This window comes from Microtus oregoni, unplaced genomic scaffold, assembly GCF_018167655.1.
Source record: "Microtus oregoni isolate MIOR12 unplaced genomic scaffold, Mior012 000048F_ref0000485, whole genome shotgun sequence".
In the NCBI taxonomy this organism is placed as follows: domain Eukaryota; kingdom Metazoa; phylum Chordata; class Mammalia; order Rodentia; family Cricetidae; genus Microtus; species Microtus oregoni.
In genome coordinates, this window is record NW_024543222.1 from 13,482,216 (window position 1) to 13,509,251 (window position 27,036).

Below are 27,036 nucleotides of genomic sequence, written 5' to 3' on the forward strand. Positions count from 1 at the left end.
AATAAATTGTTACCTCAGAGGTTTTGTTGTTGACAATATGATGCTGACTGGTACAGATTTCTACCCCAATTTATGTCTACAACAGATACTGCTAAAACACTGGTCACAACAGTCCTTGGCTTGCCGGCAGTATGGCAGGACATTTTAAAGTTACTTTGATCCAGGCAGTGGTGGCACATGCCTTTACTCTCAGCACTCAGGAGGCAGAGGCAGGCAGACCTCTGTGAGTTCAAGGCCAGCCTGGTCTATAAGAGCTAGTTTCAAGACAGGCTCTAAAGCTACAGAGAAACGCTGTCTTAGAAAAAAAAAATACTTTGAAGCCAGGTTTTATGGTGCATGTCTCTAAACCCAGTACCCAAGAGACAGAGACAGGTAGATCTCTGAGTTCAGGCCAACCTGTTCTACAGAATAAGTTCCAGGGCAGCCAGCACTACACAGAGAAATCCTGTCTCCAGCGGGTAAGGAGAGGAATGCTTTGAAGAAACTGAGGCACAAATGCACTGAGAAAAACTGTACAGCCAGCAGACCATCAATCAGCATTCACGGTCGGCATTCGTCCGCGGTCTGGAAGATTCTGTGGAGTCCTGATTGCTGAACTAGAGCTCTAACCACTATGGATTGTGAAACTGGCCCATGGGAAGAAGATCCTTGATGTGTCTGGTGCCCACCCCCATGCCCAAATTTCATACTTCCTGCTTGTTAAAACAAAGCCACCTGCTAGAGTAATACTTGTTGGTTGAGGCTACAGACACGAGGCGATCTGGGATGATGGCTCTTAGTCATGAGCAGGCTTTTGTGGAGAGCAGCCAGAGAGAGGCCAGAGAAGATGGCGTTCTGTGCTACTAACTGGACAGGCACAAGTGAGGGACTCATTCCATCAAAGGCCTCAAGAACCTGCACATCAAGGGGAGTAAATAAGATTGCAGTTCTTCTGTAACTTGCACAGAGTGGCCATCTGCTACAGCAGTCCCACTTTGGGTATGTTCCCAAAGAACTGAAAGCTGAGACTGCCCAGCCCCTTCCATTTTCAAGGGTATAGTTCTGCAATCTTAGATACCCGCACCTTTCTGCAGCTGCTGGCATATTTATGGGGCAGCCACATTTCTGGCTGAGAAGCTTAGAGGAAGGAACATAGTCTCCCAATGTCATTCAAGGATGGTCTCCAAGTGACCTAAAGATGTCCCACAAGGTCCTTGCTCTTAGAAAAAAAAATAATTTGAAGCCAGGTTTTATGGTGCACACCTCTAAACCCAGCACCCAAGAGACAGAGACAGGTAGATCTCTGAGTTCAGGCCAACTCATTTGATATGCTCACTTTATGGTGGCCAGGGAGCAGGGGAAAAAGAGAAAATAAAAGTATGAATTTGAGCCAACGAGGTGGCTCAGCAGGTAAAGGTGTATGCCCTACCTGATACCCGAGTCCAGTCCCCAAGACCCATGTGGTAGGAAAGAGCTGACTCCCACAAATTGTTCTCTGACCTCCACTGTGTGTGGCACGCACATCTGCATTCATGAACTTGCACACACTAAATAAATAAATGTAGTAATGCTTTTTAAAAAGACAATGAAGCCAGGTGGTGGTAGTGGCACACACCTTTAATCCCAGCACTCAGGAGGCAGAGGCAAGCAAATCTCTTAAAACCAGCCTGGTCCAGGACAGCCAGGACTACACAGAGAAATCCTGTCTCAAAAAACAAACAAAACAAAATAAATAGCCGGGCGGTGGTGGCGCACGCCTTTAATCCCAGCACTCAGGAGGCAGAGGCAGGCGGATCTCTGTGAGTTCGAGGCCAGCCTGGTCTACAAGAGCTAGTTCCAGGACAGGCACCAAAGCTACAGAGAAACCCTGTCTCAAAAAAACAAAAAAAAAAAAAAACAAAAAAAAAATAAATAAATAAATAAATACAATGGGAATTTTCACACACGTTCATAACAACATTATTTAAAACTGCAAGAACATGGAACACAGTGTCCAGCTGTGGGCAGGTGAGTGATAAACGTGTGTGTGTGTGTGTGTGTGTGTGTGTGTGTGTGTGTGTGTGTGTGATATTACAAAGTTACAGTCTGCAGCCTTAGGAAAGGGTGTTCTACCACATGCCGTCACACAGATGAACCCGGGGAAGTCACACCCAATGACATGAAGCCATTACAAAAGGACCCAGAGTAGTCAGAGACAGAAAGTAGAATGGGAGTTGCCAGGGTTGGGGAAGGAGGGAGAATTACTGCGATGGACCTGGAGTTTCAGTTTGGAAAGGTGGAAAGTTCTGGAGAGTTCTGGAGATGGTTCACAGTGAATGTTCTAGGAGCCACACAGCTGTTGAGGGCATGGTGGCTTAAACAATACTAGCTAGTCCTCAAGAGGATGAGGCTGGAAGACTTTGAATGTGAGGCTAGCCTGGTCTATATACTGAGACCCTGCCTCAAAAAAAAAAAAAAAAGAAAAGAAAAGAAAAGAAAAGAAAAAAGAAAAAAAGGAAAAAAAGAAAAAGAAAAAAGAATAAATTTCATTAGGTATATTTTATGACAACGTGGGGGGGAAAGCCAGTAGTAGTGTTAAAACCATGTTAATTTGGTGAAGAAACCAGGGCACAGGAAACACGTGACCCCTGAGAGAGTCTAACGTTTAACGGGTAGAAACTTAACACACACACCACATACCAGCATCTGAGCCCGGCAAGATAAGTCACAGCCTCTGGCTTCTCCCACTTCCTCTCCAACGAGCAGGCAGCAGGGAGCCTTTGGCCTCTTAAGTGTCAGGCCTGAATTCTGATCTCTTCCTCTCTCCAGGCCTCAGCTCCCCCACTCTGGTAAGCACAGTGGTTAGGGGGGGGGATCCCCAGAGGGAGTACCTCCTTCAAAGCTTCTGAGGCTCTTGTTTTCTTTGTCTTCAAACCCCCACCCTGACCCCGCCTTAGTGACTGTTTCCTGTTTTTTGCTTTCTTCCTCTCCTTCCCCCTCTGGGTGACATCCATGTAGGTGACAGATTTAGAAACCTAACCCTGGCTGGCCTGGAACTCCCAGAGATCTGCCTAAAGTCATGGGCCACCATACCAACAGGGCCACTGCTTTCTTACCCCAGGTCCACAGGGGCCGAGACCTGGAAAGGGACTCTCTCTCTCTCTCTCTCTCTCTCTCTCTCTCCTCTCTCTCTCTCTCTGTTTTTTGAGACAGGATTTCTCTGCGTAGCCCTGGCTGTCCTGGAACTCACTCTTTCTATACCAGACTGGCCTCCAATTCAGAGAGATCCGCCTATCTCTGCCTCCTGGGTGCCCCCACCGCCATCCAGTCCCTGTCTCTCAAGTGAGCACGTGGTTCAGGTCTTGTCCTGAGAACCATGTCAGTCAGTAATAGGAGACATCAACGCTACCGCTCACATTCCCACCAAGCCTCTTCCTTGTAGACATTCAGAAATTTCCCTTTCCCCTCTGTATTCTTTCTGTAAAACTGAACATGTAATGTGTGAGAAGGTGAAGGTGTCTGTGTCTGTCACCATAGTGCACAGCAAGGTAATGACTGTGGGTGAAATTGTCACTAACACTTTCATGAACTTATCTCCTCAGAGCTCACTCTTTCCACCCACTTGCTAGAATTTTGTCTTAGTTTCTTCTCTGAAGTATTCAGTCACACAAACATGCTTGTTTTTATTTCGTGAGATGGTTACATGGCACCTAGGATTCCAGATACCTTAAAACATCAACTCATTTAAGCCAGATGTGGTGGCAACTGCCTGAAATCCTAGTGCGTAGGTGATGATGAAGGTTCAGGAGTTCAAGGCTAGCCTCAGCTCTATATCGGATTTGAGGTCAGCCTGGGCTACCGAAGACTCTGTCTCGAGGGGGAAAAATTAATTCATTTAATTCACACAAGAAGTCTACGAAGCACACATGCAGCTCACAACTGGTCTGTAACTCCAGTTCCAGGAGACCTGACACCCATGGCCAAACATCAATGCACATAAAATTGAAAAAAAGTAAATAAATTAAAAAAAAAAGTCGGCGGTGGTGGTGCACACCTTTAATCCCAGCACTCGGGAGGCAGAGGCAGGCGGATCTCTGTGAGTTCGAGGCCAACCTGGTCTACAAGAGCTAGTTCCAGGCTCCAAAGCCACAGAGAAACCCTGTCTCGAAAAACAACAACAACAAAAAAGTCTATGAAGGAGATGTTAGCACGAATCCCATCTTTCAGACCAGAGAGTGGAAGCATAAAGAGATTGGGTGATTTGCCTAAAGTCTTGGCACAAAAGGTCTTCCAGGGTTGTCCATATCTAAGAGAAGAGTTGTGTCCTAGGGGAGGAAGCTACTTGGCTCAGTGACTAAGAGTTCTTGTTGCTTTGCAGAAGATGGGAGTTCCGTTCCCAGCACTCCGAGGGTGGCTCACAACCGCCTTAACTCTAGGACACCCACCACCCTCTTCTGGTCACAGACGCATAAAAATACAAAATAAAATAAGTTGGTTTTTATTCAGCTTTATGAGATAATACTTGCTGTTCCCCAGAGAACAGTTCTCCCATCAGTAACTGTAAAAGTTATTATCAACCCAGAACTTCTCCAAAAATTGACCTTTAGACTTCTTAACCTCTGCCAACTTGGTGGATGTGGTTTTCATCTTGTCTTACTGTTGAGCTAAAAGTAACGTCCTCTTCCCTTTGACATTGCTTTGTGCACTCAGTTATCAACGATTTAATTAGTCTGTTTTTTCAGTGCTGGGAATGGAACCCAGGACCTGTATGTGCCAGGGAAGCACTCTACCCATTGAGCCACAGCCCTAGCCTCTGTTGTTTATGATTGACAGTTGAAGTCTTACCTAATACCTTACTGCAATGACAACACTCTCCTGTATTTTGTCAGTGTTTCTAAAGTTTCCCTTCACACGTAAGTACTCATTGTGAATGGAATTGAGTTCTCCAGTTGCTGTGATGTGGGGATACTGCTCCCCTCCCCGTCTAGTTGATCAGTTGATAGCCTCACATAGTGGACCTTTCTTTTACCCAGCCATCTGCAGTGCCGCCATTGTCATGTGTTAGGTGTGTGTTAGGTTCTAGAAACTAGGACCCACTAACTAATCTCCCTACCCCCATATTAATCTTTTGTATTAAATCTCAGTATTCCAAGAACAAATTGCTTGTCTTATTCTCCCCGTGTGTCTGGATCACCTTATCCTTCCCATGTAACTGGATCATCTTATTCTTCCCACAAACACTTTCAAGTTCCATCCTTATTGGGATTTGATTGGGATTTCATTGACTCTGCAGATCAGTTGGGAAAGAAAGTATCTTTCTTCTCCTATTTTATTACATTGCCACAGCAAACATATAGAAGTCAGAGCACAGCTCGTGGGAGTCAGTTCTCTCTTTCTACCACATGGGTCCCCGGGGTCACAGTCAGGTCATTAGGCTTGGTGACAGGAGCTTATACCTTCTGAGTCAGCCGTCTCAGTGGCCCCCACTCAGATTTTTTTATTTCTTCTCAAATTAAGACTGAAAAGTTAATTTTTCTTGGTTTACTTTGTTCCATATTTTATGGCATGCATTATTTTATAGTCGCCTTTATTTTTTATTGTTGAGAGTAGCCCAGATTGCCTTCAAATTCACCATCCAGCTGTCTCAGCATCTAAGTGATGCCAGCACACCTGGCTTTTGTTTGCTTGTTTTTCGAGACAGGGTTTCTCTGTGTGGCCCTGGCTATCCTGGAACTCACTCCTGTAGATCACAGGCTTGAACTCACTGAGATCCACCTACCTCTGCCTCCCAAATGCTGGGATTAAAGGTGTGGGTCACCACCACCCGGCTTATTTTTCTTTTTTTAATTGTGGTACTATACATACTCTCCTGTGGACCCATTTGTTTATTTATTTTCAACTAAGCGCGTTCACATTGTTCCGAGATTAATCTTCCGGAACCAACCTTACAAAATGAAACCACCCCTAGGAAAACTCCCGCTTCCCTTCCCAGCCCCTGGCAGCCTCCCTTCTCCCTTCTGTTGTGTGAGCTCTTTTTATAACCCTGCTGCGTTTCCACGGTTGTTCTGGTAATGGCTGTTTGCTTTCTTTTCGAGCCTTGACCGGAAGTTTCCTCCGGCCTTCTGCTGCCTGGCGTGTCCCTCCCAAGGGTCTCCAGGGAATCTGACCCTCACAATGACTTCCTTTGCCCCTGCTCTGGTGGGCTTCATCAGCTACCCACGGCTGCCTGTCACCCATAGGGACTTCACTCTCTCCTAGGTATGTGACCTTGCTCAAGCCACTTAGCCTCTCTGTGCCTCGGTTTCTCCTAGGAGATGGGAAGTAGAAGTACTCGCGAGTTCAGGAGTAACTAGTTAATGATTACTAGTGCTTTGAGAGTGACCAGCATGAAGTGGGTACGGTGCAAGACATTTCCATCAGTGACAAGCCACGTCTACAACAGGGGTCCCAGAAAATTATACTGAAGCTGGAAAAGATTCATACCACCTAGAGACACCATAGCCATCCTAACACTGTAACTCAACGCATTGCTCCCAGACCCCTGGTGACATTAGTGCCAAGCTACTGTACTGCAGTTGTATTCAAGTATAGCATGCACAGCTATGGACACCAAGTATGTAGTCTCCTGCGCCATCTAGGCTTGTGTGGACACACTACGATGCTCACACAACCACACACTGCCTGCTGACGAGCTTCTCTAAACTTGAACTACAAAGTGAGCTCGAGGCCAGGATGGACCCCTTAGTGAGGCCCTGTATCATAATGAAAAGCACAGAGAGAGCTTAGGGGTGCAGCTCTGAGCACTCGCCTAGCATGTAGGAAGCCATGGCATCTCAGTCACCAGCACCCCCAAAATGAAAAAGGACTTGTTCCCCCCTATATGTAGTGTCTATGTTGCTGTATTATTATCACCACCATTATTATTATTATTTTATTATTACTATTATTATCCACCGGAGGTCAGTCCCCACTTATCACCCAGACCCTTCCAGCTGTCCTGTCCCCTGTCCTCAGCACTCTGTCACCCTCTTGTGAGATCAGAGCCCCACCCCCCGACCCCACTCCACTTCTCCCCACTTCTCTCTGCTTACTCTGTCTTTCCCTTCCTTCTGGCATGATTCCAAAGCTCAGCAGCCTCACACAGGGACTTCCCTGGATCCAGCTGTTAACATCAGCATGGGATAGCTGTACACAGTGTTGTGAGAATGGCAGGATGCCACAGTACTCTCCAGCCCAGGAACCCAGGTCACTGGTTAAGCCATTGAAGCTTCCTTTGCTTGACATCTGGAGGCTGCAATGGTCTGGGAACTAGACTTGCGTGTGGCTATTTGACCTCAGATAACGAACCCCCCAAAACTCTGGGACTCTCTGGGAACTAGCCTTGCATGTGGCTACTTGACCTCAGATAATGAGTCCCCAAACCCTGGGACTCCTTTCAGATAGGCCCTTTCTGGGATTCCACAGAGACATCAAGGAGGTCTGCTTTTGCCCCACCTGTCCCGGAGGATCTAAGGACTGAGAGAGCAAGGTTGGTTATATGGGGAACACAACATTGCCTAGGAAGGCCTTCTCTCCCATAAAAACTCACTGCCTGTGGGAAGAGCCTACCTGGAGAGCATTAGGTTTTAGCTTTGCTAGACCAAGGCCCTGCTTGGATGGTAGATGGGCAAGAAGTCACCAGCTGACAAACCCGGAAAAGGGCCTAGGATTTGGAAATAGGCTGTAGCCATTCTGTTCCCTGACCTCCTAGACCTGGGCCACTGCAGACCACTGTGGGCTGCCCTTCTGCAATCTCTGAGCCCCATGTGGGCCCTGCATTGGCCGAGTTAGGGCTAGGCTTCTCCTGGAAGCTAAGCAAGATATTAAGGTGTGCAGACATACACAGGGCATTAGCCAGAGATGGCTGTGTGACTGTGTTCCTCTAACTTTGGATATTTTCTTACCAGAGAGGCTGTAAGAGAGGCCCCGTGGGATTCAGAGTTCCCCAGATCTGAGCCTTGGAGGCCTCATTCTGCCCCATGCACAGACAGAAATTCCACACACGCACACACACATACACACACATGTAAGGGCGTGCACGCATGCTCTTGCACCACACCCACTTCCCTGAATATGAGTTCCCCTTCCTCTCCTAACCCTACACAGGGAGCAAGCCACGTGGGAGGGCCGTGTTACACCCCTGCTTATCAACTACCTCCTGGCTTCCTCTGCCTGAATTCTTGAGGGCCTGAAGGTTTGGGAGCTGTCCTGTGCATAGACTTCCTGATCTCAGATAATGAGAGGAAATGAGATCATTCGTGCAGAGAAAACTACGGATTTTAGTCCCAAGCTCCTGCCTTCACTCCCCAATCTGTGGTGTTCATCTCTCCATCTCCCTGCAGGCAGCCAGCAGCTGAGCCCCTGGAGCCGATAGACCCCACCTGAGATGTCTTCTTTTGCTTGCCGGAGCCTGCGTATAACCCTTCTTGTCCTGTTCTGCTGCTCAGGTAAGCGGCCCCTAGGGTTCCCAGCACATGGCATCTTAGAGTAGGGGGTTCTGCACTATTCCTTGGGCTTCAGGTTGGGGAGGAGGGCATCCTGGCTACAGGGGCCTCTCCACCATGGATCCAGAAGACCGTGACAAGCCGGGCGGTGGTGGCGCACGCCTTTAATCCCAGCACTTGGGAGGCAGAGGCAGGCGGATCTCTGTGAGTTCGAGACCAGCCTGGTATACAAGAGCTAGTTCCAGGACAGACTCCAAAACTACAGAGAAACCCTGTCTCGAAAAACCAAAAAAAAAAAAACAAAAAAAAACAAAAAAAAAAACAGAAGACCGTGACAACCTGGCTTGGGTTGCCCATGGCCTCAGCCAGTGGCTAGGATCATGGCCTCTTGGTTACTGGATGGAGCAAGCCCAGGGCTCTGAGAATGTTGATGCGATAGGCTGCCAAGGTTGAGTGGCGATCAGTGAGTGGGTAAGAAGGGGTGCCAGGGTCTAAGCAAAGAGATGAGAGTGTGCCAAAGGGACCTAGTGAACAGCAGAGGGCAGCAGGGGGCGCTGCGTTCACTGGGACAACAAAATGAAAATGAAACTTTTTTCAGTGGGTCAAGGAGATCTGGAAGGACACCGCCACTACGTGCTGAGTGCCTTGTGCCTGAGTCAGCCAGGCCAAGTGCTTTCAAGCTTGCTTGCACTCAGGACCCAGGGGAGGGCACATTAGCCCTCTTAACGGACAAAGAAACTGGGGCTCAGAGAGAGGACGCATCTAACCCTAGACTGCCCGGACAGCACACTGGCAAATGTTGAGTTCAAACCCAGTACTGTCTACATGGAAAGCCCCTCTTTTGCAAGTTATTTACATACCGCTAGCTGATGGCTGAGTGGGCTGGGGGAGGTAGAGAAAACAGGCCATGTGTAGGGGCCCTGCCAGCTGGGACCTAGGACCTTCATGGTCCTCACAGAGTGGCAGTGAGCACTGAGGGTCCCATCTTTGCATACTAGATACTTCCCAAGTATCTGTCATGCACTGGACTGTGTGGTCAGCATAAAGAGAAACAGGCAAAACTCAGGCCCAGCCTTCTAGAAGCTTCAAAATGTTTGCAGAGCATCAACATAAGTTATGAGCCGTGAGTGCAGCAGCTCCTTCTCATGGTAGCCTGTTGCTTCTCTGGCCTTGTCTCTAACATTCCTCTTCCTAGCTAAGCTCCTGCCGTTCTGGCCGTCCATTGCTTCAGGAGAGCAACCTCCCACGGGCAGGTCTGGGAGGCAGCAGTTCCCGGTATCTGGAACTTGCTCCCACAGCACACGCAAGGTTCACCTACTCCTTCCTTATTTGCCCCAATGTCATTATCATTATCTTTTCTTAACCATGTTATTAAAAGTGGAGTCCCTCTGGACAGTGATGACACACACCTTTAATCCCAGCACTAGGGAGACAGAAGCAGGTTAATCTCTGAGAGTTCGAGGCCAGCCTGGTCTACAAAGTGAGTTGTGGACAGCCAGGACTGTTACACAGAGACACCTTGTCTCTGGGGAAAAAATAAGAGTCCCTCCATCACCTGCCCCATGCCTATCCCTGGAGCTCACCACTACCCAAAGGGCATTCCTGGCAGTTCTCTGTGTTTATGTGAGTTCAGAGCTTACCTCCATTCTCAGAGGTGTCTTCATGACAGAGAGAACTTTGTACTGGAGCTTAACGCAGCGAGAGAGAGAGGCTCGAGGAAGACTGACCTAGTGCCGATGGACAGAGGGGCTGGAGGAAAGAACGCAGGAAGTCCCTGAGTGGCAGCCTCCGTAGGTCTGATGGGGAAAGTTGTAAAGTAATAGAGATCCCTGAGGGCGGGCATCGGAGACATCTGCTGACTGGTGCTTTTGCTCTTCCAGGGTCTGGTGAGAAGGCGTTCGAGGTCCACGTATCATCCGAGAAGCAGATAGTAGAAGCCACAGGCTCTTTGAAAGTCAACTGCAGTACTAGCTGTGAGAATCCGCAAGTGGGTGGTCTGGAGACCACCTTGAGTAAGGAAGTGTTGGAGGAGCACCCTCGAGGGAAGTGGAAACAGTTCTTAGTCTTAAATATCTCCCAAGACATGAGCTTCCTGTGCCACTTCACCTGTGAGGAGAAACAGCATTCAGAGCATCTCAGCGTCAGAGTATACAGTGAGTGTCTCTGCCTGGGTCTCCACTCCATGGCGACTATACACTCCCACATCTGCTCAGTGACTGCTCCTGGGCTTCCCATCGTGGTCCTCATCTCCTCCGGGCTCCTGAACCACAAGCAGGTCAGGTCTGTGGGCTCAGGATCCGCTTACACCCTTGGTTGGGCTCCACAAGTCCTCCTATACCTCGGAAGCAGCCAGCGCAGGTTTTGAATCTTTCTCCAAGAGTGTCAGTCTAGCCAGGGTTTGCACGGATCTGGAAGTCGGCTCCCACCCCGGTTCTGTCGCCAGAACACTCCATAAGCATCACAAGCAGTGGGGGAATCAGGGAAGCTTCGTGAGATGGAGGAGCTACTAGAGAATACCAGGAAAATGGGAGAACGTGGAGCATTTCATCATTCCCCCCAAGGACCCATGGCGAACGTGTGAGCATTGTGTACACGCCTGCCGGGATTCGCTCAATCTTAGTTCCAGGTGTTTCCCTGCTACTGGTTAATGACATTGATGGATCAAAAGCTGGAAAGATGTTCTGAGTCCTAGGTGGGGTGAGGATGGGTGGAGTAGCTTAAGCGGAAACCAGGGTAGTCCTTCCTCAGTGGATCTGCAATGACACTGGTCGCGAAACCAGCTGGAGAAGTGAGGCAAACGCCTCCTGCCCGGGCTTCAGGAGGAGGCTCATGGTCAGCTCTGAGGACTGTCATAGAGTCCACACATAGCGGAGCTCCCTTCCAGTGCTCCCAGGACAACCACCCAGCTGTTTAATTCAAACATTTGTGTTTGGTATCTGGAGGGGATGGAGACAGGCCCAGATGTTTTTGTATATCATTCTAGCTGGCTCTGCAATCTGGATCTCCTCTCTGTAGACCCCTTCTCTGTTTTCCGAATCATGCTCACAGAACTATCACCCAGATCATCCTCCACCATACCCTTCTCCCTCCTCTTTCTTCTTCCAATGAGTAGGCCAATGCCCAGCCCACTCCCTCTCTTTCAAGTCCAGCTAGGGACCTGGGATACCAGGAGATGGGCCATGGCCAGGTTGAGCCTGCAGGGCCACAGTTCCATCCTGAGTGGTCTTCCTCCTTTGTCTCCTACAGAGCCTCCGGCTAAGGTCACACTGAAGCTGCCGCTCTCGCAGGTGTTTGTGGGAGAAGCCTTCACCATTGAGTGTATGGCAGAAGCCGTGAAGCCCCTTGAGAGCCTCACCCTCAGCCTGCTCCGTGAAGGAGAGACCCTGCAGAACCAGACCTTTGGGGGAGCTGAAAGTAACGCCATAGCCATATTCAACACGACAGCTCCAACAAAGGATAGCCTCAACTTATCCTGCAAGGCTGTGCTGGACCTGCGGCCCCATGGTGGGCACATCATCAGCAAAGTCTCAGAGTCCCAGATCCTAGAAGTCATCGGTAAGGAGATGCTGGGCCCAGAGGGGCAGAGATGGCATCCCTCTTGGCACCTTGGGGAAAGAAAACCCACAAGCCCCACTCCTGGGTAGCTTGATGTGTATGTAGAATCCTGAGGGCTCCCTCTTACTTCCTGATTTACTTGCTCTCTCTCCAAGCTCCAAGCTGAACCCTAACTTTTCCAGAAGCCAAGAGAGCTCAACAAGTGGCTGGGCGTGTCGCCTTGACTGTGGTAGTGAGTTCTCTCAAGCTATGGCCCTTTCTACAGTGCGAAGGCTTGCTGGCCTGACCCACAGCTTCCCCGGAGCTCTGCTGGTCTGTAACTCGTGGTGGCCAAAGCCTGTGGTAAATGAGCTTGCTTGAAGCTCACTCAGCTCTGCCTGACAAGGGACATGGTATAAACCTGACCATGACATCCTCCAGGCCATGGCGTTGTTGGTGGTTTTTTTCTCTTTTGTCTTTGGGGGTCCACCACCCAGGTCCCACAGAGCATTCTTTGAATGCCCAGTCTTAGCTTGGCTGATTTCTAGCCAGCTTTTCTTAAATTATCTTGTCTGCCTTTTGCCCCTGGGCTTTTATCTTTTTCTATTTCTATATATATTTTATTGCCTTTTTTGTTGTTGTTATTGTTTTGTTTTGTTTTTCGAGACAGGGTTTCTCTGTGTAGCTTTGGAGCTTCTCTTGGAACTCATTCTGTAGACCAGACTGGCGTCAAGCTCACAGAGATCTGCCTGCCTCTGCCTCCTGAATGCTGGGATAAAAGGCATGTGCTACCACCACCCGGCTTTTCCTTTCCTTCTTATTCTGTGTCTGGCTGTGTGACTGGGTGGCTGGTCCCCTGCACCCTCCTCTCCTCCTCCTTCTCCTACTTATTCTCTCTATTCTGCTAACCCTGCCTGTCCTTTCTCCGGCTTAGCTATTGGCCTTTTCAGTTCTTTATTAGACCAATCAGGTGTTTTAGGCAGGCAAAGTAACACAGCTTCACAGACTTAAACAAATGTAACAGAAAAGAATGCAACACATCTTTGCACCATTAAACAAATGTTCCACAGCATAAACAAATGTAACACATCTTTAACTAATATTCTACAACACCCTGGTGTCCAGGCTCTATATACTGGTCTCGGGAGCTGCTGAAGAGGGGTAGCTGCTCTGCCTGATAGAGCCTGGACTGCAGACCACCTTCCTCTTCTATGCCACACGGGGGGCAGACACCTTATGCCATTTCTCTCTGCTACCAGGCTGGCTGTGGAATGCATGAGTGGCCAAGGTGTGATGGGTGGACTCCCTGGGGTGCCTGGCACCTGAAAATCTCTAAATGCATTGCCTCTTCCCTCCCCAGAGCGTACAAACGACATCCCAACAACCATAATCATAGTGGTGACAATACTGCTGGTCTTATTTGTGACATCGGTCCTACTCTGCTTTACCCTCGGCCAGCACTGGCACAGGAAGCGGACGGGCACCTACGGGGTGCTGGCTGCCTGGATGAGGCTGCCCCGAGCCTTGCGGCAACGTCCTGGGTGATCCGATGTTCCCTGGCCTCTAGTGGCTGCTGGAATTCAACATGGCGCCTTCAGGGTATGGTCCAGCACTGGCTGAAGGACTCTGGCTGTGGCACAAGACACTGGGGACATTTCCTTTCTTCTTAACCTCAATACAAATACCTGGATTTCACCCTGTGCTCTCCATGTCTGCTTCTGGGATAACAGCAGCACCTACGGCAAGGATGGTACTAACTGTGACCTGCTCACCCCGTTGTCTCCTCCGCCCTTTCCATCTCCCTGCTCTTTCCTCTGCAGCCCAGACCCCAGACGTCTACCCACACCATTAGCAACTGATTTCCGACTGAGGTCCTGTGAGGGGAAGGAATTTCTGTATGCACATGGCCCTGGGGACCTCCTACTACACTCCTTTCTGCCAACAGAATCCAGGGAAAGGAGGCCCAAGGAAGCCGAGTCTGTCGCAGGGGCCTCCTGAGCCAGCCTTCTTCCCAAACCATGCTGCCTTCCAGGGGCTTTCAGGCATTTGGAGACAGGAGCCATCCTCTTCTCTCGTGCCCTATTTCAGGCCCAAGGGGGACTCCACAGAGGGGAGAGAGGGACAAAGACCAGCTGGGGCTCTGGTATCAGGTCCAGACAGGGAACAGGATCAATCAGGTTTACGTGGCTTCTGGGTCAGGGAGGAGTTTTACGGAGTTTCTCTCCAGAACAGGCAGCTCGAGACAGCAGTGGAGCAGAGAGCCTGCTGCCCCAGGGTAGACAGCTTGACTGGGACGGGGTGGGTAGAAGGGCTTCAGCATGGATGCAGAGTCCAGCATGCTGGCAGCCCTGTGCTGAAGCGGGTGAGGCCTGATGATGATCCGTCTTCAGGGCAGGCTCTCAGCATCATAGTACTCTAGGGAGACAGAACCCTCAGCTTGCTCCTTCCTGCCTTGGTGGACCCCCAAGGAGGAACATAGAACGGGACGAGGCAGCGGTTGGCAGGAGCCCCCATCCACAAGGGCACATGGTCCTTCTGACATCTCAGTCTCCCCCAGGTCAGGTCCCACGGCCCATCCACCCATCCCCTACCTGAAGCTGGGGGTACATCCGCACCAACAGTCCCTGTGGCACTCGGGGGTGGGGGTGGGGGCACATCTCTCCTAAGATGGGAGAGAGAGAAGAAAGACCCTGTCAGAGGCCCAGGGTGGCTTCTGAGGCTTTACCACGCCCCCCCCCCACCCCAGTCTGCTCTTTCAGCCTAGATCAAGGACTTGATCACGCCCAAACCCCTCCCCACAGTCTCACTTACACCTCCCCTTGCCTGGAGGCAGGCGGCTGGTGCTGAATCCTGGGTGCACCCTGCCAGGGAGGCTGATGTGGGGGAACAGGGAGGAAAGAGACTGGCCAGAGTGTCATGGGGCCCGGCAAATAGTGGTGGTGGACCACCACAGGCTCTTCTTGCTCCTGCGCCTCCATCTCTTCCTCCACCTGTTCTTGTTGGCTGTCTGTATAGACCTGGGAGGGTGCAAAGTGGAGGGGGGTGGCGATGAGCCAGGCTCAGCCCTGCCTACCCCCACTGCCCCGCCTCCTCCACCTCCTACATTATTTTCTGCACATCGTCACCGTCACCGGTGAAAAGGCTGTACTGTTTAGTGAGCTGTGCTTGAGTGCAGCCAAGGCGCTTTGGAGATGCTCACCCCATTCCTCTGCAGAGGGGAGAGCTGAGTCTCTAGGAGGTGAACCACGTCGAAGAGCCTAACTCATCTAAGAGAGCAATCTGCCTTTGTTCCTGCATCTTTGTGCATCCCTCAAGGAAGGGGGGATGCTCACCTCAGGGCCTCAGAGGGCCTAGGGGTGTGAGTTAGCAGCCCTAATTCAGGATCTCCACCTCCCTAAACTCCCCAACTAGCCCCTCCTTGAACCCCTCCAGGTCTCCCAGAGTCCCCTTTCCGTTGGGTCTTCCTTTCTCAGACCCCACACCCTTTACTCCCTCCATCCCGGGTTCACTTCCTACCTGGTCCTCAAGAGCCTGCCCTAAGGCCTCCTGCAGTCCTCCAAGGAGTCTGTCTTCTTCCTCCCTCCCTCTCCAGGTGTGCAGTATTACCGCATCTCTGCATCTGCTTGTCACAGCCTACCTAGCCAGTCCCTTATTCATTCTTTTGTTAGCCAAATAGCGGTTGAGCCCTTAATAAAGAGTTCTGCACCAGGCTCCTGGGACTTGAGGTGCACAGAGGAATACCTGGAAGGAAAACCTTGGACACAACGTCTGGGTGGTAGTGGAGATTTGGAAACTCCCTTCCTACTAGAAGCTGACACCAGGCCTTGGCACACCGTAGATGCCAAAGGGACTGAGCCGGGCAGGGAGGGTGTGGGCTAGCTTTCTGCTGCTACTCTATGCTCGGTCTTTTTACTCCAGGTGGGGGTCCCCCACATAGAGCCTACCCTGGGCCCCACCTTCACACACCTGTGGGCTGGGTCCCTCTGGCCCCGGGTTCAGGGCTCCTGCCACCATTTGACTCAACAGCAGCTGGTGCAGCTGGGCATTCTGCAGCATCATGAGCTCCAGCAGGTCTGCGGAACAGGTTTCAGCAGGCCCACCCGGCCCGCCGCCACACGGACCCATCCCCCTCGCTGTACAGCATTTATACAGGACGGAACAGGAAGCAGACCCCAGGGATGTGTGGCAGCGGGGTGTCGAGGGAGTGACCCAGGGAAGTTACCTTCCTTGACACGGCTGGGTTGAGGCAGAGGAGATGGGACAGTCCAAAGAAACGGCGGCAAGATGGTCACCCAGGGCTGGGGACATGGGTGGAGATTCAGCCCAACAAGACAGAAGAGGGGTAAGGCATGTCGGGAGCCCCCCCCCCACACTCCCTGCTCAGTGTCTTTGCACCCCATGGCCTTCTTCCTCCCAGTCCAGTCTCTTCCTCTTGGTTTGGGATCTCCCCTAGAGTTTACCCCCATCCCAGCTCCGCAGTCCCCACCCCGGCCCCCATTCCAAACAGTCTGTGCTCCTGGGCTCAGGTCTCACCGTAGGGGCTGCACTCTGTGATAGGGCGCCACTCCAGCTCCCGCTCCTGGGGGAGGACATGGCTTAGCAGGTCAGTTACCTAGGTAGCTCTGGGGACGCCTGGGAAGGCTCCTCCCAAGAGTACACTAACCCGCCCAGCCCAGGATGCCCGGTGCCTGGGAAACAGCCCAAGCCTCCGCCCTGGCCCTCCTCTTCTTCCGCAGAGTGGGGTCCCTCTCTTCTGGAGATCCACCTTCAGGCCCCTGGCTGGGGCTCCCCAGACTTAGGTTCTGCTCCTCCTGACGCTGATGCTAAGCCTGGGAGAACCCACGTTTGTTGAGTGATAAGCTAGGGTGACCGGGTTCCCTGGTCCCACGGGAATAGAAGATTTTATAGGACCGGGCATGGGTGTGTGAGGCGGGTTAGGAGGGCAGAGGAGCCACTCACTGCCATTCTGTCAATCACTCTTAGGAGCGGGGAGTCCTAAGGACCCAGAGGTTTCTGGAGGGGGGACCAGGCAGACACGAGGCAAATGGCCCAGGATGCCAGGGGCTCTTTATGTCTCCCCTGTAGATTTGCTCAATTCCTCAAACCCTGTGCCCTCAGAGGTGGGAAGGTGGGCAGGCATTCAGTCCTCTGAGGCCCCAGCACCACGACATTCCTCTGACAGGAAGCTAGAGAAGAGGCCGCTGCTTAAGAACAGGTGAAGAGGGGAGATCTATTTCCGCAGCTGTGACATCCGAAGACAGGCCCCAGCAGCAGTCAGGACAATCCCGACAGGAAGCAGGGATTAGCACCAGAGACTCACCCTTTCCCCACTTCTGTTCCCCTTTCCGCAGTCCCAGAGTGTAGAGCCAGAAGGAACGGTCCCAGCTCCTCCTTTGTCCCTGTCTGTTGGTGATCCTGTCACTGAATTTACCAGGGTCAGAGCCTCTGCCCTCTCAGCCCTAGACAGTCACCTTCAATAAACCTATTAAAAAGACAAATTAGCCAGGTGGTGGTAGAGCTCACCTTTAATCCCAGCATTCCCGGAGGCAGGAGCAGGCCGTTCTACAGAGTGAGTTCCAGGACAGCCAGGGCGACACAGAGAAAAATAAATAAATAATTAATAATAATAATAGTAAAAATGTGGGGAAAGGAGATTCATTCAATGTGGCCACATTAGGAGAGGACAAAGGGATCCAGTGGCAACCGTACCATCCCCTCCGTCCTCAGGGGCCTGGCTTGAGGGTTAGGGGAGAGAACAGAAAAATAGGCCAAGAGAAACGGCACTGTGCCCCGGAAATCAGCTAGAAGGAAGCCATTCCCACAGAGGCTGCTACTGCTCACCCCAGACTGTAGAAAGAAGTGCCCAAGGGGAAGACAAGTGGAGCCTTAGGGTTATATTGCTGCGATGAAACACCATGACCAAAGCAACCTGGTGAGGAGAGGGTTTATTTGGCTTACACCTCCACATCGGTGTCCATCCCTGGAGGAAGTCAGGGCAGGAGCCTGGAGCAGGAGCTGATGCAGAAGCCAGGGAGGGGTGCTGCTTCCTGGCTTGATCCCCGTGGCTTGCTCAGTCTGCTTTCTTACAGAACCCACGGATAGCCCCAGCCCAAAATGGGTTGGGCCCTCCCCATCAATCACTAACCCATCAATCAGTAATTTAAAAAATTCCCCGCAGGCTTACCTACAGCCTGATTTTTTTTTTTTTTTTTTTTTTTTTTTTTTTTGGTTCTTCGAGACAGGGTTTCTCTGTGTAACAGCCCTAGCTGTCCTGGAATTAGCTCTTGTAGACCAGGCTGGCCGCGAACTCACAGAGATCCGCCTGCCTCTGCCTCCCGAGTGCTGGGATTAAAGGCGTGCACCACCACCGCCCGGCTCTGGGGACATTTTCTTAGTTGAGGTCCCCTCCTCTGATGACTCTAGCCTATGTCAAGTTGACATAAAACTAGCAAGCTGGAATTTTGTCTATGGAGAGAAAACTCAATGGGGAACTCAGCTGCTTGCCTCAACTTCCCCAGTTGGTTTCTGCTAGATGTTGTGTCTGATTTGATGATGTCATCTCTTCATCAGCTGTTGTTCTTTGACTTGGCAGCCTCACCAGAGGGGACACTCTGCTCGCCTGTGACACTATTGGGGACTCCAGCTGGCTTCCTCAAGAGGCTTTCTCAGTTTCTACTGGGTGTTTGTCAGCCCCAGCTTGCTGAGGTTGTCCCCTTTGACTTGCTATATACATCACAAACTCATCCAAAACTGAAAGTGTGGCTGTCGTAGGTCATCCCAGGGACAAACCAGCAGGCACAGGTCAGAACTGAGAAAGAGTGGTTCTCAACCTTCCTAATGCTGTGACCCTATAATATAGTTCCTTATGTTGTGGTGACTCCCAACTATAAAGCTGTTTTCAGTGCTATTTCGACCCTGTGAAGGGGTTGTCCAGCCTCCAAAGGGTCCATGACCTATGGGTTTAGAACCGCTAGATAAAGGCTGCAATTCCAAGATACAGAATGTAGGTATCACCTTGTGAGTGATGGATTACCTTGTGGGGATGATGGGCAGGTGCCAGCAGGGGCGAGAGAAGGGGTGACAAGCCCACCCACGATTAGGAATCATTTTGTTCCTCGCATCTTTATGCCACCCCAATCCTATGCACACACACATATGCACGTTTGAGATGGGATCTCAGGTAGCCCAGGTTGCCCTTGAACTCCTGACCTGTATTTCTCAAATGCTGGCATCACAGGTATGTCTCATATGTGGTGTTGGGCAGGATTTCAGGAATGCAAATGTTCAATCAATCAGTTAAATCAGAACCACAGCCCCAACTGCCCCAATTGTAAATAGCGAAGCTTTTGTGCACATGTGCCTCTCATCAATACACTACTGCTCAGCCACAGCTTATCTGTATTGATGTGGAAAGATGTCAGATCAGGATCCTACTGTGTTTGTTGGTGTTTTGCCTGCATGTGTGTTTGTATACTACGTGTGTACCTAGTGTCCCTGGAGGACAGAAGAGGGTATTGTGCCCCCTGGATTAGGTCCTCATGTTTGCACAGCCCACTTTCCCAGCCTGTTTGTTCTCTGGGGATGGGGGCATTGTCGGGGTCTAGCCTCGACGAATCCATATGTTCCAGGGTAGGGGCGTGTGGAGGAGAAACGTTAGACATAACAGATAGAGATACAGTAGAAATACAGAGGCAGAGGATAGTATCAGGAGGGCAGCTCAGTAAATACTGAATCTGTGTTTGTTTTCCACACCCCAATACAAAAAGAAGGAGGGGAGGAAGAAGGCAAAAGACAACCAGAAAAGACATCAAGCCATTATTTCCTGAGTTAAGCATTCTGATGTTTTGGGCAGATACATGTTTAGATACGATGTTTAGGCAAATACACCCTAGACCTGTATCCTGTAGGCAGCCACTTGCTGGGTCAAACCTCCTGTTTTAAAATGAAGGGGCAGTCCCACATCGTCTAGCGATTAGGATTCCTGGTTTTCACCCAGGCGGCCCGGGTTCGACTCCCGGTGTGGAAACCAAAAGTAAAATAAAATAAAATAAAGGGGCAGGGATAGGCTTGAATTCTCTGACCTTTGGTCAAGGTTGAGCGAATCCACCTCTATTGGGCCGTCTTACCGTCCCAAATAACCAAGTAACTACACCCTAGGTCACTGTTTGTAGACACACCTGTTGTCAACAACTTTGAAAGAGCAAAAATAAGCTCTCTGCCCTTTAGTTGAGGCGGAACAGGACTCACATCTGTGGGTCCCCTCAGGGCATTTCCAAGACAGTTTGTCCTCTGTTGCCCTAATAAACCCATTTCTAGAAATAAGTAAACACGGGGAAAGATTCATACTAAAACATATCCTTCCTTCACAATGTTATTTTTTTGTTCTTTTTGCTCCAACTCACAAAGATTCATCTGCCTCTACCTCCCAAATTCTGGGATTAAAGATGTGCACCACCATTGCCATGCTACAGTGTTATTTTTTAATTACTTATTTACTTGGTTTTTATACATGCAGGTGTTTAGTTTGCATGTGTGTCAGTGCATCAAATGTGGACCTGTTGCCTACAGAGGCCGGAAGAGGTCATTGGATCCCCTGGAACTAGAGTTACAGATGGTTGTGGGTCCTGGGATTAGAGCTGGGTCCTCTGCAAGAGTAGTCAGTGCTCCTCACCCTTGAGCCAATTCTCTAGTTCCCATAGTGCTTTATTGAAAGAATTGAAGATTGAACATCACTCAATGTCCAAATATAATAAAAAGGCTGGGCAATGGTGGCGCACGCCTTTAATCCCAGCACTTGGGAGGCAGAGGCAGGCAGATCTCTGAGTTTGAGGCGAGCCTGGTCTGTAGAGCTAGTTCAGGACAGTCAGACTACACAAAAGAGGCCCTGTCTCAGAACACAAAACAAACAACAAAAGAGGCCCTGTCTCAGAACACAAAACAAACAAACAAACAAAGCCTGCAACTGGAAGGAGGAACCGCTTCCTCTTGCTTTCCTGTGGAAAACAGACCAGAAAAGACCCTTTGTGAAAATTCCAGGGACATCTCAATGACTACTTTAGTCACAGTGAGGAAGAACCAAGGAGAGAGCGACTGACAGCAATGGCCCTTTTGGAGGGTCCAATTTCCAAAGGAGCAAGGAGCTGGAATCTGAGGGTTAAAGGAAATTAAATGTCGGTCTGCAGAATTCTGTGACTGGCAGTATCTGAGCAGGGAGGAGTCTGGGAACCGTACTGGCGATGGGAGTTTGTCCTCCATACCCGGTCTCACCGCACATTTCCAGCAACTGCAACTGTCCTCAAGTGGTTTATGGGGGTGTGGTTTTGTTCAGCGTGTAGCTGGTGGTACTTTGGGGGCGTGTAAGGATTGTATTGAGGGGATGCCGTGGGATGGGGACATCTTTCCAGAGTCCCACCCATCAGAACTACAAAGTGGAGTTTCAGAGCCTTCCCCGCTCCACCCAGGACCTCTGGGATTGAGGCGCCACCAGCCATGAGTGAGCATCTAATGAAGGTCCTAGGAAATCATCCTGACCAAGGACCCAGGGAAGAAACCGAGTACCCAGACTCGGAGTGGTTGTGGCATGCTTGCTCACTGTGGGCCAGAGTGGGACTTTCTAGAATTCACCTGTGTGTGGGTGACTGTAACTTGTAAATTAGCACAAGGGGAAAAAGGGGTTTTGTTTGTCTTTGGTTTGCTCCTGTGATAGGATGGGGTTGAAACAGGTATACACTCTGCTTGGTTCAGGGTCTGTGATGACTTTTATACTGTAACTTGATTGAAATAAGAAATACTCAGGGTTGGGACTGGAGAGATGGCTCAGAGGTTAAGAGCACCGACCGTTCTTCCAGAGGACTTGGGGTCCATTCCCAGCACCTACATGGCAGCTCACAACTATCTGTAACTCCAGCTCCAGAAATTCTGACGCCATCACACAAGATACACATGCAGGCAAAACACGAAAGAATATTAAAAACAAATAAATAAATAAAATAAAAATGCTTAGGAGACCGGAGCATCTCAGCTCTGTGTTTGTTGTGAGGACATTTGTTCTGGGAAGGATTTGATCATGAGGAATCCTGAGCTCATAGATGGCTTCATCCCTTGATGAATTCGCATGGTATTTGGGGGTAGGGTGGTAAAAAGCACCTAGTTGGAGGAAGTAGGTTATTGGGGTGGTGTGCCCTTGGGGTACACTTCCTCTGTAGCCATGCGATGTGAGCTGTCTGTTCCATCGTGCCCTCCTCACCCTGAAGTACCTGCAACAGTGAGCCAGTAGAATCCGTCCTGTCGTAAGCTGCCCTTGTCAGGTGTTTGGGCACGGTGACAAAGGCTAACCAATGCGGTCTGTAGGTGACCCTTCACTTCCTAGTCCCTCTTCTGCACCTCTCGTCTACTTGGGGTTCCCGTTTCCTCTTCCTACAGCCAGGTTTCCTCCTCGGGTATCTTCAGGTTTACCTCGTTATCTTTCACAGACTTAGAGCCTCCTCCGGGTACACATAGTCTCAGAGAAGGGACATGCAGCCTCAGGGACTGGCCAAGCAGAAACATCATCACCATCCCTGTGGTAGAGCCGAGTGGCTGTCGTAACATCAGCAGCCTTTCAGATCATGTGTTTGGGGCAGGGGCAGTTGCCCGAAGGAGGAAAAATCCTCTTACTAAGGGAAGGAGATGTGGTTCCAGTTGGGCTTTTGTCTCCTAATCTAAATGACCCAAATGATACTGGATACAAATAGAAACCTTAGCTCCATTTCCTCGACATTTTACCGCCATTGGCAGCAAAAGACTCATGCTAAATCTACCAGCCTTTATACCACAAATGTGACCGGTGCCCAGAGCTGTGCCCTACACAGCTCAAACAATTGACTATCACAGCCTTGCCCCCTCCAGTCCCTCATTAGGGAACATTCTACCCCATGGAGCTTTGAGCAGAAAAAGACAGGACCAAAGGAGTAGGCTGGACAGTTAGAAGGGACAGAAGGCGCCCATTATCACCTGTCTTAGTCAGTGTTCCATTACTGTGAAGAGACACCATGGCTATGACATATAAAGGAAATGATTTAATTGGGGCTGGCTTACAGTTTCAGAGGTTCAGTCCATTGTCATCATGGTGGGGAGCATGGCAGCTGTGCAGGCAGACATGGTGCTGGAGAAGAAGCTGAGAGTTCTACATCCAGACCTGCAGGCAACAGGAAGAGAGAGACTCTGGGCTTGGCATCAGAACTCACCCCCAGTCACACACTTCCTCCAACAAGGCCACACCTCCTAATCCTTTAAAATAGTGCCATTCCCTGATGACCAAAGCATTCGGATCTGTGGGCCTATGGGGAGGGGGGGCATTCTTATTCAAGCCCCTACATGTCATCATGACCAGAAGCACGGTGGCCTGCAGGCAGATACTGAGCAGTAGCTGGGAACCATGGCCTGATCCGAATGTAGGCAGAGAGTGAGAGACTGGGCCTGGCCTGAGCTACTGAAACCTCAAAGCCCACACCTAGTGGCACACTTCATCCAACAAGGCCACACCTCTTAATCCTTCTAACCCTATCAAAGAGTTCCACCCCCTGGTGGCTAAGCATTAGACTATATGAGCCCATGGAGGGCATTCTTATTCAGCCACCACATCACCTATCCATCATCTACAGACAACGATGCCCTGTCAAGGGGATGGTGACCAGTGAACTGAAGCCACCGCCAGGCTGGGAGTGATGAGAGGGACCCTGAGGGGAGACTTTGGGGAGACCATCTGTGAAGGGTCTGAGAAGAAACTGTACTTTGCCCCCACATGTTGGAAGCAGCTCTAGTGGGGTATTCACTTCGCCCGTGACCTCGGGCTACCTGACCCTGTAGAGGTGGTGTTTCTTGTCTGCCAACGTGACCCCGTTAAAGGAAAGAGGGGGGCGGTCGCTCATTCTCTCAAGTGGTGGTCAGAGGTCGACCTGCTGGTTCCATTCACCCCTGGGCAGAATGGACGACCTTGACCTTGCTGTGTTTCCGTGAGTATTCTCTAACAAATCCTTGAAACCCATTTGAGCAGACTCTCGTGGCTCCGCCTACAAACTGCCCCTGGTGAGGAAGCTCAGGTTTCTTTAGTGATAGATGCCTGCAGGAATGCACCCCACCCCAGCCAGGGGGGCATCTGTAGAAGAGCCGATGTTGGTAGAGGGGACCAATGCGCACACCTGGCTTACAAGATGCTCAGAATGTCAGTGACTTCCCCTGATCACTGTGGCAGCCACACCGTGGGAGCTGAGAGGTGAGGACTCCCAGAAATGCTCTAACCACAGTCGGGCCTGGTCCCCGAGGAGGGGCCCAGTGACATCCGAGGCTCTGTCCACAGAGGTACCTGTAGGAGATGAGAGTGGCTACTGGCCAGGCCTCTCTGAGCCTACCACGGCACACACCACCCCAGAGCTCAGTCTGCTGAGGGCTAGAAGCAGCTGCCTGTGGCAAGAGGAATAGACACAGCGTGGCCAAGACAGGCTGCTTTGGAAGGTCTGAAAGGGAGGAGGGAGCAGAAATCCACAACTCCTTATGTAGGCTGGAGATGGTGAGATGGAGCACTTCATAACAGCTCCTCTAGGGGGCACCACAGCTACAGAGTGACCAGGGGAGCTAAGACAATCTTATTTTTCCCAACCACAACCCCTCCCTAGGCTTGAAAGGACAGATGTCTTGTCAGCTGGGGGGTGGGGGAGGAGGCAGACAAATGCCACTTGAGACCTCTGTGTGGTCCTCTTAAACAGTTGGGTGTGAATGTGCACACTCGTGTGCGTGTGTGTGTGTGTGTGTGTGTGTGTGTGTGTGTGTGTGTGTGAGATGTCGGGGATGTGGGCAAATACCGGATAAAAATCTGTTGGTTGCACTAGCAGTCCCTGTTCCTGGGCACGGGAGTGAGTGTATTGGCACGGACAAGTCACGTCAGTGAAAACACAAGAACGCACGGACAGAAACACAGACATACCCTCCATAAAAACCTGTGTCCGTACATGCAGCATTTGTGTTATCTGGCATGGATGTGGCTGAAAATATAGAGTTTTGGGGGGAGGTGTAGCCTGAAGATTTGCAGAAGCCTATGGTGTGAGCCTGGGAGTGTGTGTGTGTGTGTGTGTGTGTGTGTATGAAAAGTGATTTGTATGTGTTGCCGAGAGCACGGACATGAAGCATTTGTGTGCGAAGGGTTCACACGTGAGTGTGCACCAGGCTGAGTGTGTGAGTGTGTGTGTGTGTGAAGCAGCCTATTCCCTGGATGTGCTTGCAGAAGTGACTGCGAGGGAGATTGAGGAAGATCGGGTACAAAAATGAGCCTGCGTTATGTTTACTAAGGTTGGAAGAGCTCCTGGAAGGGGGAGGTGTGTGTGTGTGTGTGTGTGTGTGTGTGTGTGTGTGTGTGAGCCCCATGTGTGGATGGGTGTGTCTTGGTCTGGACCCTCGGTCACTGTGGTCCCAGGACCCAGGCACTGTCAGGGTGTGCCTGGAGCTTGCCAAGAGGGAAGTGTGGCTGAGGCACCCACCTGAAGATTGGCCAGTCCTCAGGTTTCACTCATGACCCTGTGACATCAGCAGCAGCAGCTGTCCTCGCCGGCCCAGCCCCCCAGCCAAGTCCCCCAGAGCTCCAGCCCCAGCCCGAGGTGGGCACAGCACCCAGGGCTCGTCCGCCACCACTCCGCTCTGCTTCTGACCAACGGTGAGTACCATGCCTGTCTGCGTCAGCCCAGCCTGGTACCCCAATGGGTGGGTCACCCCAAGAGACAGTGACCCTGGTCTCAACCCCAGCATGGTTCCGAGGAAGTCGCCACTTTGCTCTGGCACCACTGACCTCTCCGCACCCGCTCTGCTGTCTGTGCCTGGACCCCACGCTGCCTATCTGCCCTGTCAACCCTCCTTGTGCCCTAACCCTGTATGTCCCCAGACTTGCCTTCTCTGTCCGGTTCTCTCTGCCCCTGCCTAGCTGTCCTTTCCCTGATCAAGGGTCTTCATTCTGGTCACAAACAGCATGTGACCAAAGGTTAGCTCCAGGCAGGCATAGGGTGACCCAAAGGACAGGGTCCAGGCTGGGATTTCTTCAGGAAGGGACATGAGAGGGAACCAAAATAGTGAGTCGGCTTGGCCTGTTTGCTGAGGCGGGGAGAAGCAGGGGAGGAGAGCAGAGAGCGGCTGGAGGCCGGGTGGGGGTGGTGGCGGCCTCTTTGCTCTATTGAAAGAGGAATCCATGAGATGCCAGCGGAGGACACATCCCGGCTGCCACCAGTCTAGGCTCTGCCCACTGTCCCGCCCTCCTCCAGCCCTCTCTGCCAGCCTCAGGCCTCTTTTCCTAGCAAATTGGGGGGTGGGGGTGGGCAAGAGGTGTAGCCCCACATAGCAGAGGGGGCCCAAGGGGAGCAACCCCGTATAGTTAAAAGGGATGTGGGATGTGGAGACAGAAAGGGCGCCTTGAGAGGGAAGATGGGGTCTCAGCACTTAGGGAACTCAGGGGAACGAGAGAGTCCCCAGGAGACTTGAGGACACACCGGTTCCCAATGTAGACCAGGGAAGCAGTGTCCAGCAGACCCCAGCCCTCTCTGCCCTCAGGACAGACCCCAGGGCAGGGTGGGCAGTAGCGGCTGGTAGAGAGGTTTGACACTGCTTGGAGAAGCTAGAGCTAATTGCATGTCCAGGTGTTGTTTATCAGAAGAGTCAACTTACATAAAGTTATGAAGGGATCCTGATCTTAGCTGGGCGTTGTATACCTGTAATCTCAGCACTTGGAAGGCCGAGGCAGGAGGATTGCCACGAATTCAAGGCCATCCTGGGCCACAGATGACTTTGTATAGGTAGAGACTGAGATCCCTAGGTCAGAGCAGTGCGGGGCTGGGCTATGTCCAAGGGTCTTAGAGCATCTACTGTCAGGGAGGCTGCCCCACTCCCCCACCACCTGCTCCCTCTTCACCCTTTCCTGCTGAAGTCTGCACAAGCACAAATCACTCAGCAGAGCCTGGAAAGGCTGGAGGCCTAGGGAGCCTTTGATGAGGTCCTGCCAGTGAGAAGGTTGGGAAGTTTGGGGAGAGAAGGGGCTGAACTTTGG

The 27,036-nt window shown here is 51.1% G+C and overlaps 2 protein-coding genes across 2 annotated transcripts; one reads left to right on the plus strand and one right to left on the minus strand.

Moving 5' to 3' along the window:
- Positions 1–2,671: 2,671 nt before the first annotated feature.
- On the plus strand, positions 2,672–13,670 carry Icam2 (intercellular adhesion molecule 2). Its single transcript, XM_041635568.1, has 5 exons — positions 2,672–2,807; positions 8,340–8,444; positions 10,322–10,594; positions 11,688–11,996; positions 13,336–13,670. The coding sequence occupies exons 2-5, from the start codon at positions 8,384–8,386 to the stop codon at positions 13,518–13,520; spliced, it is 828 nt and encodes a 275-aa protein (XP_041491502.1). The 5' UTR covers positions 2,672–2,807; positions 8,340–8,383; the 3' UTR covers positions 13,521–13,670.
- Positions 13,671–14,782: 1,112 nt separating this feature from the next.
- Positions 14,783–16,568, minus strand: Prr29 (proline rich 29). Its single transcript, XM_041635601.1, has 4 exons — positions 16,509–16,568; positions 16,198–16,273; positions 15,942–16,048; positions 14,783–14,992 (listed from the first exon to the last, which is right to left on the minus strand). The coding sequence occupies exons 1-4, from the start codon at positions 16,566–16,568 to the stop codon at positions 14,783–14,785; spliced, it is 453 nt and encodes a 150-aa protein (XP_041491535.1).
- Positions 16,569–27,036: the final 10,468 nt, after the last annotated feature.

Coding starts and splice junctions, on each gene's coding strand:
- Icam2 (XM_041635568.1), top strand. CDS start 8,384: ATGTCTTCTTTTGCTTGCCGGAGCCTGCGTATAACCCTTCTTGTCCTG. Junction 8,445..10,321: donor TGTCCTGTTCTGCTGCTCAG/GTAAGCGGCCCC, acceptor TTGCTCTTCCAG/GGTCTGGTGAGAAGGCGTTC. Junction 11,997..13,335: donor CCAGATCCTAGAAGTCATCG/GTAAGGAGATGC, acceptor TTCCCTCCCCAG/AGCGTACAAACGACATCCCA.
- Prr29 (XM_041635601.1), bottom strand. CDS start 16,568: ATGTCCTCCCCCAGGAGCGGGAGCTGGAGTGGCGCCCTATCACAGAGT. Junction 16,274..16,508: donor CACAGAGTGCAGCCCCTACG/GTGAGACCTGAG, acceptor CCATGTCCCCAG/CCCTGGGTGACCATCTTGCC. Junction 14,993..15,941: donor CAGAGGGACCCAGCCCACAG/GTGTGTGAAGGT, acceptor GCACCCTCCCAG/GTCTATACAGACAGCCAACA.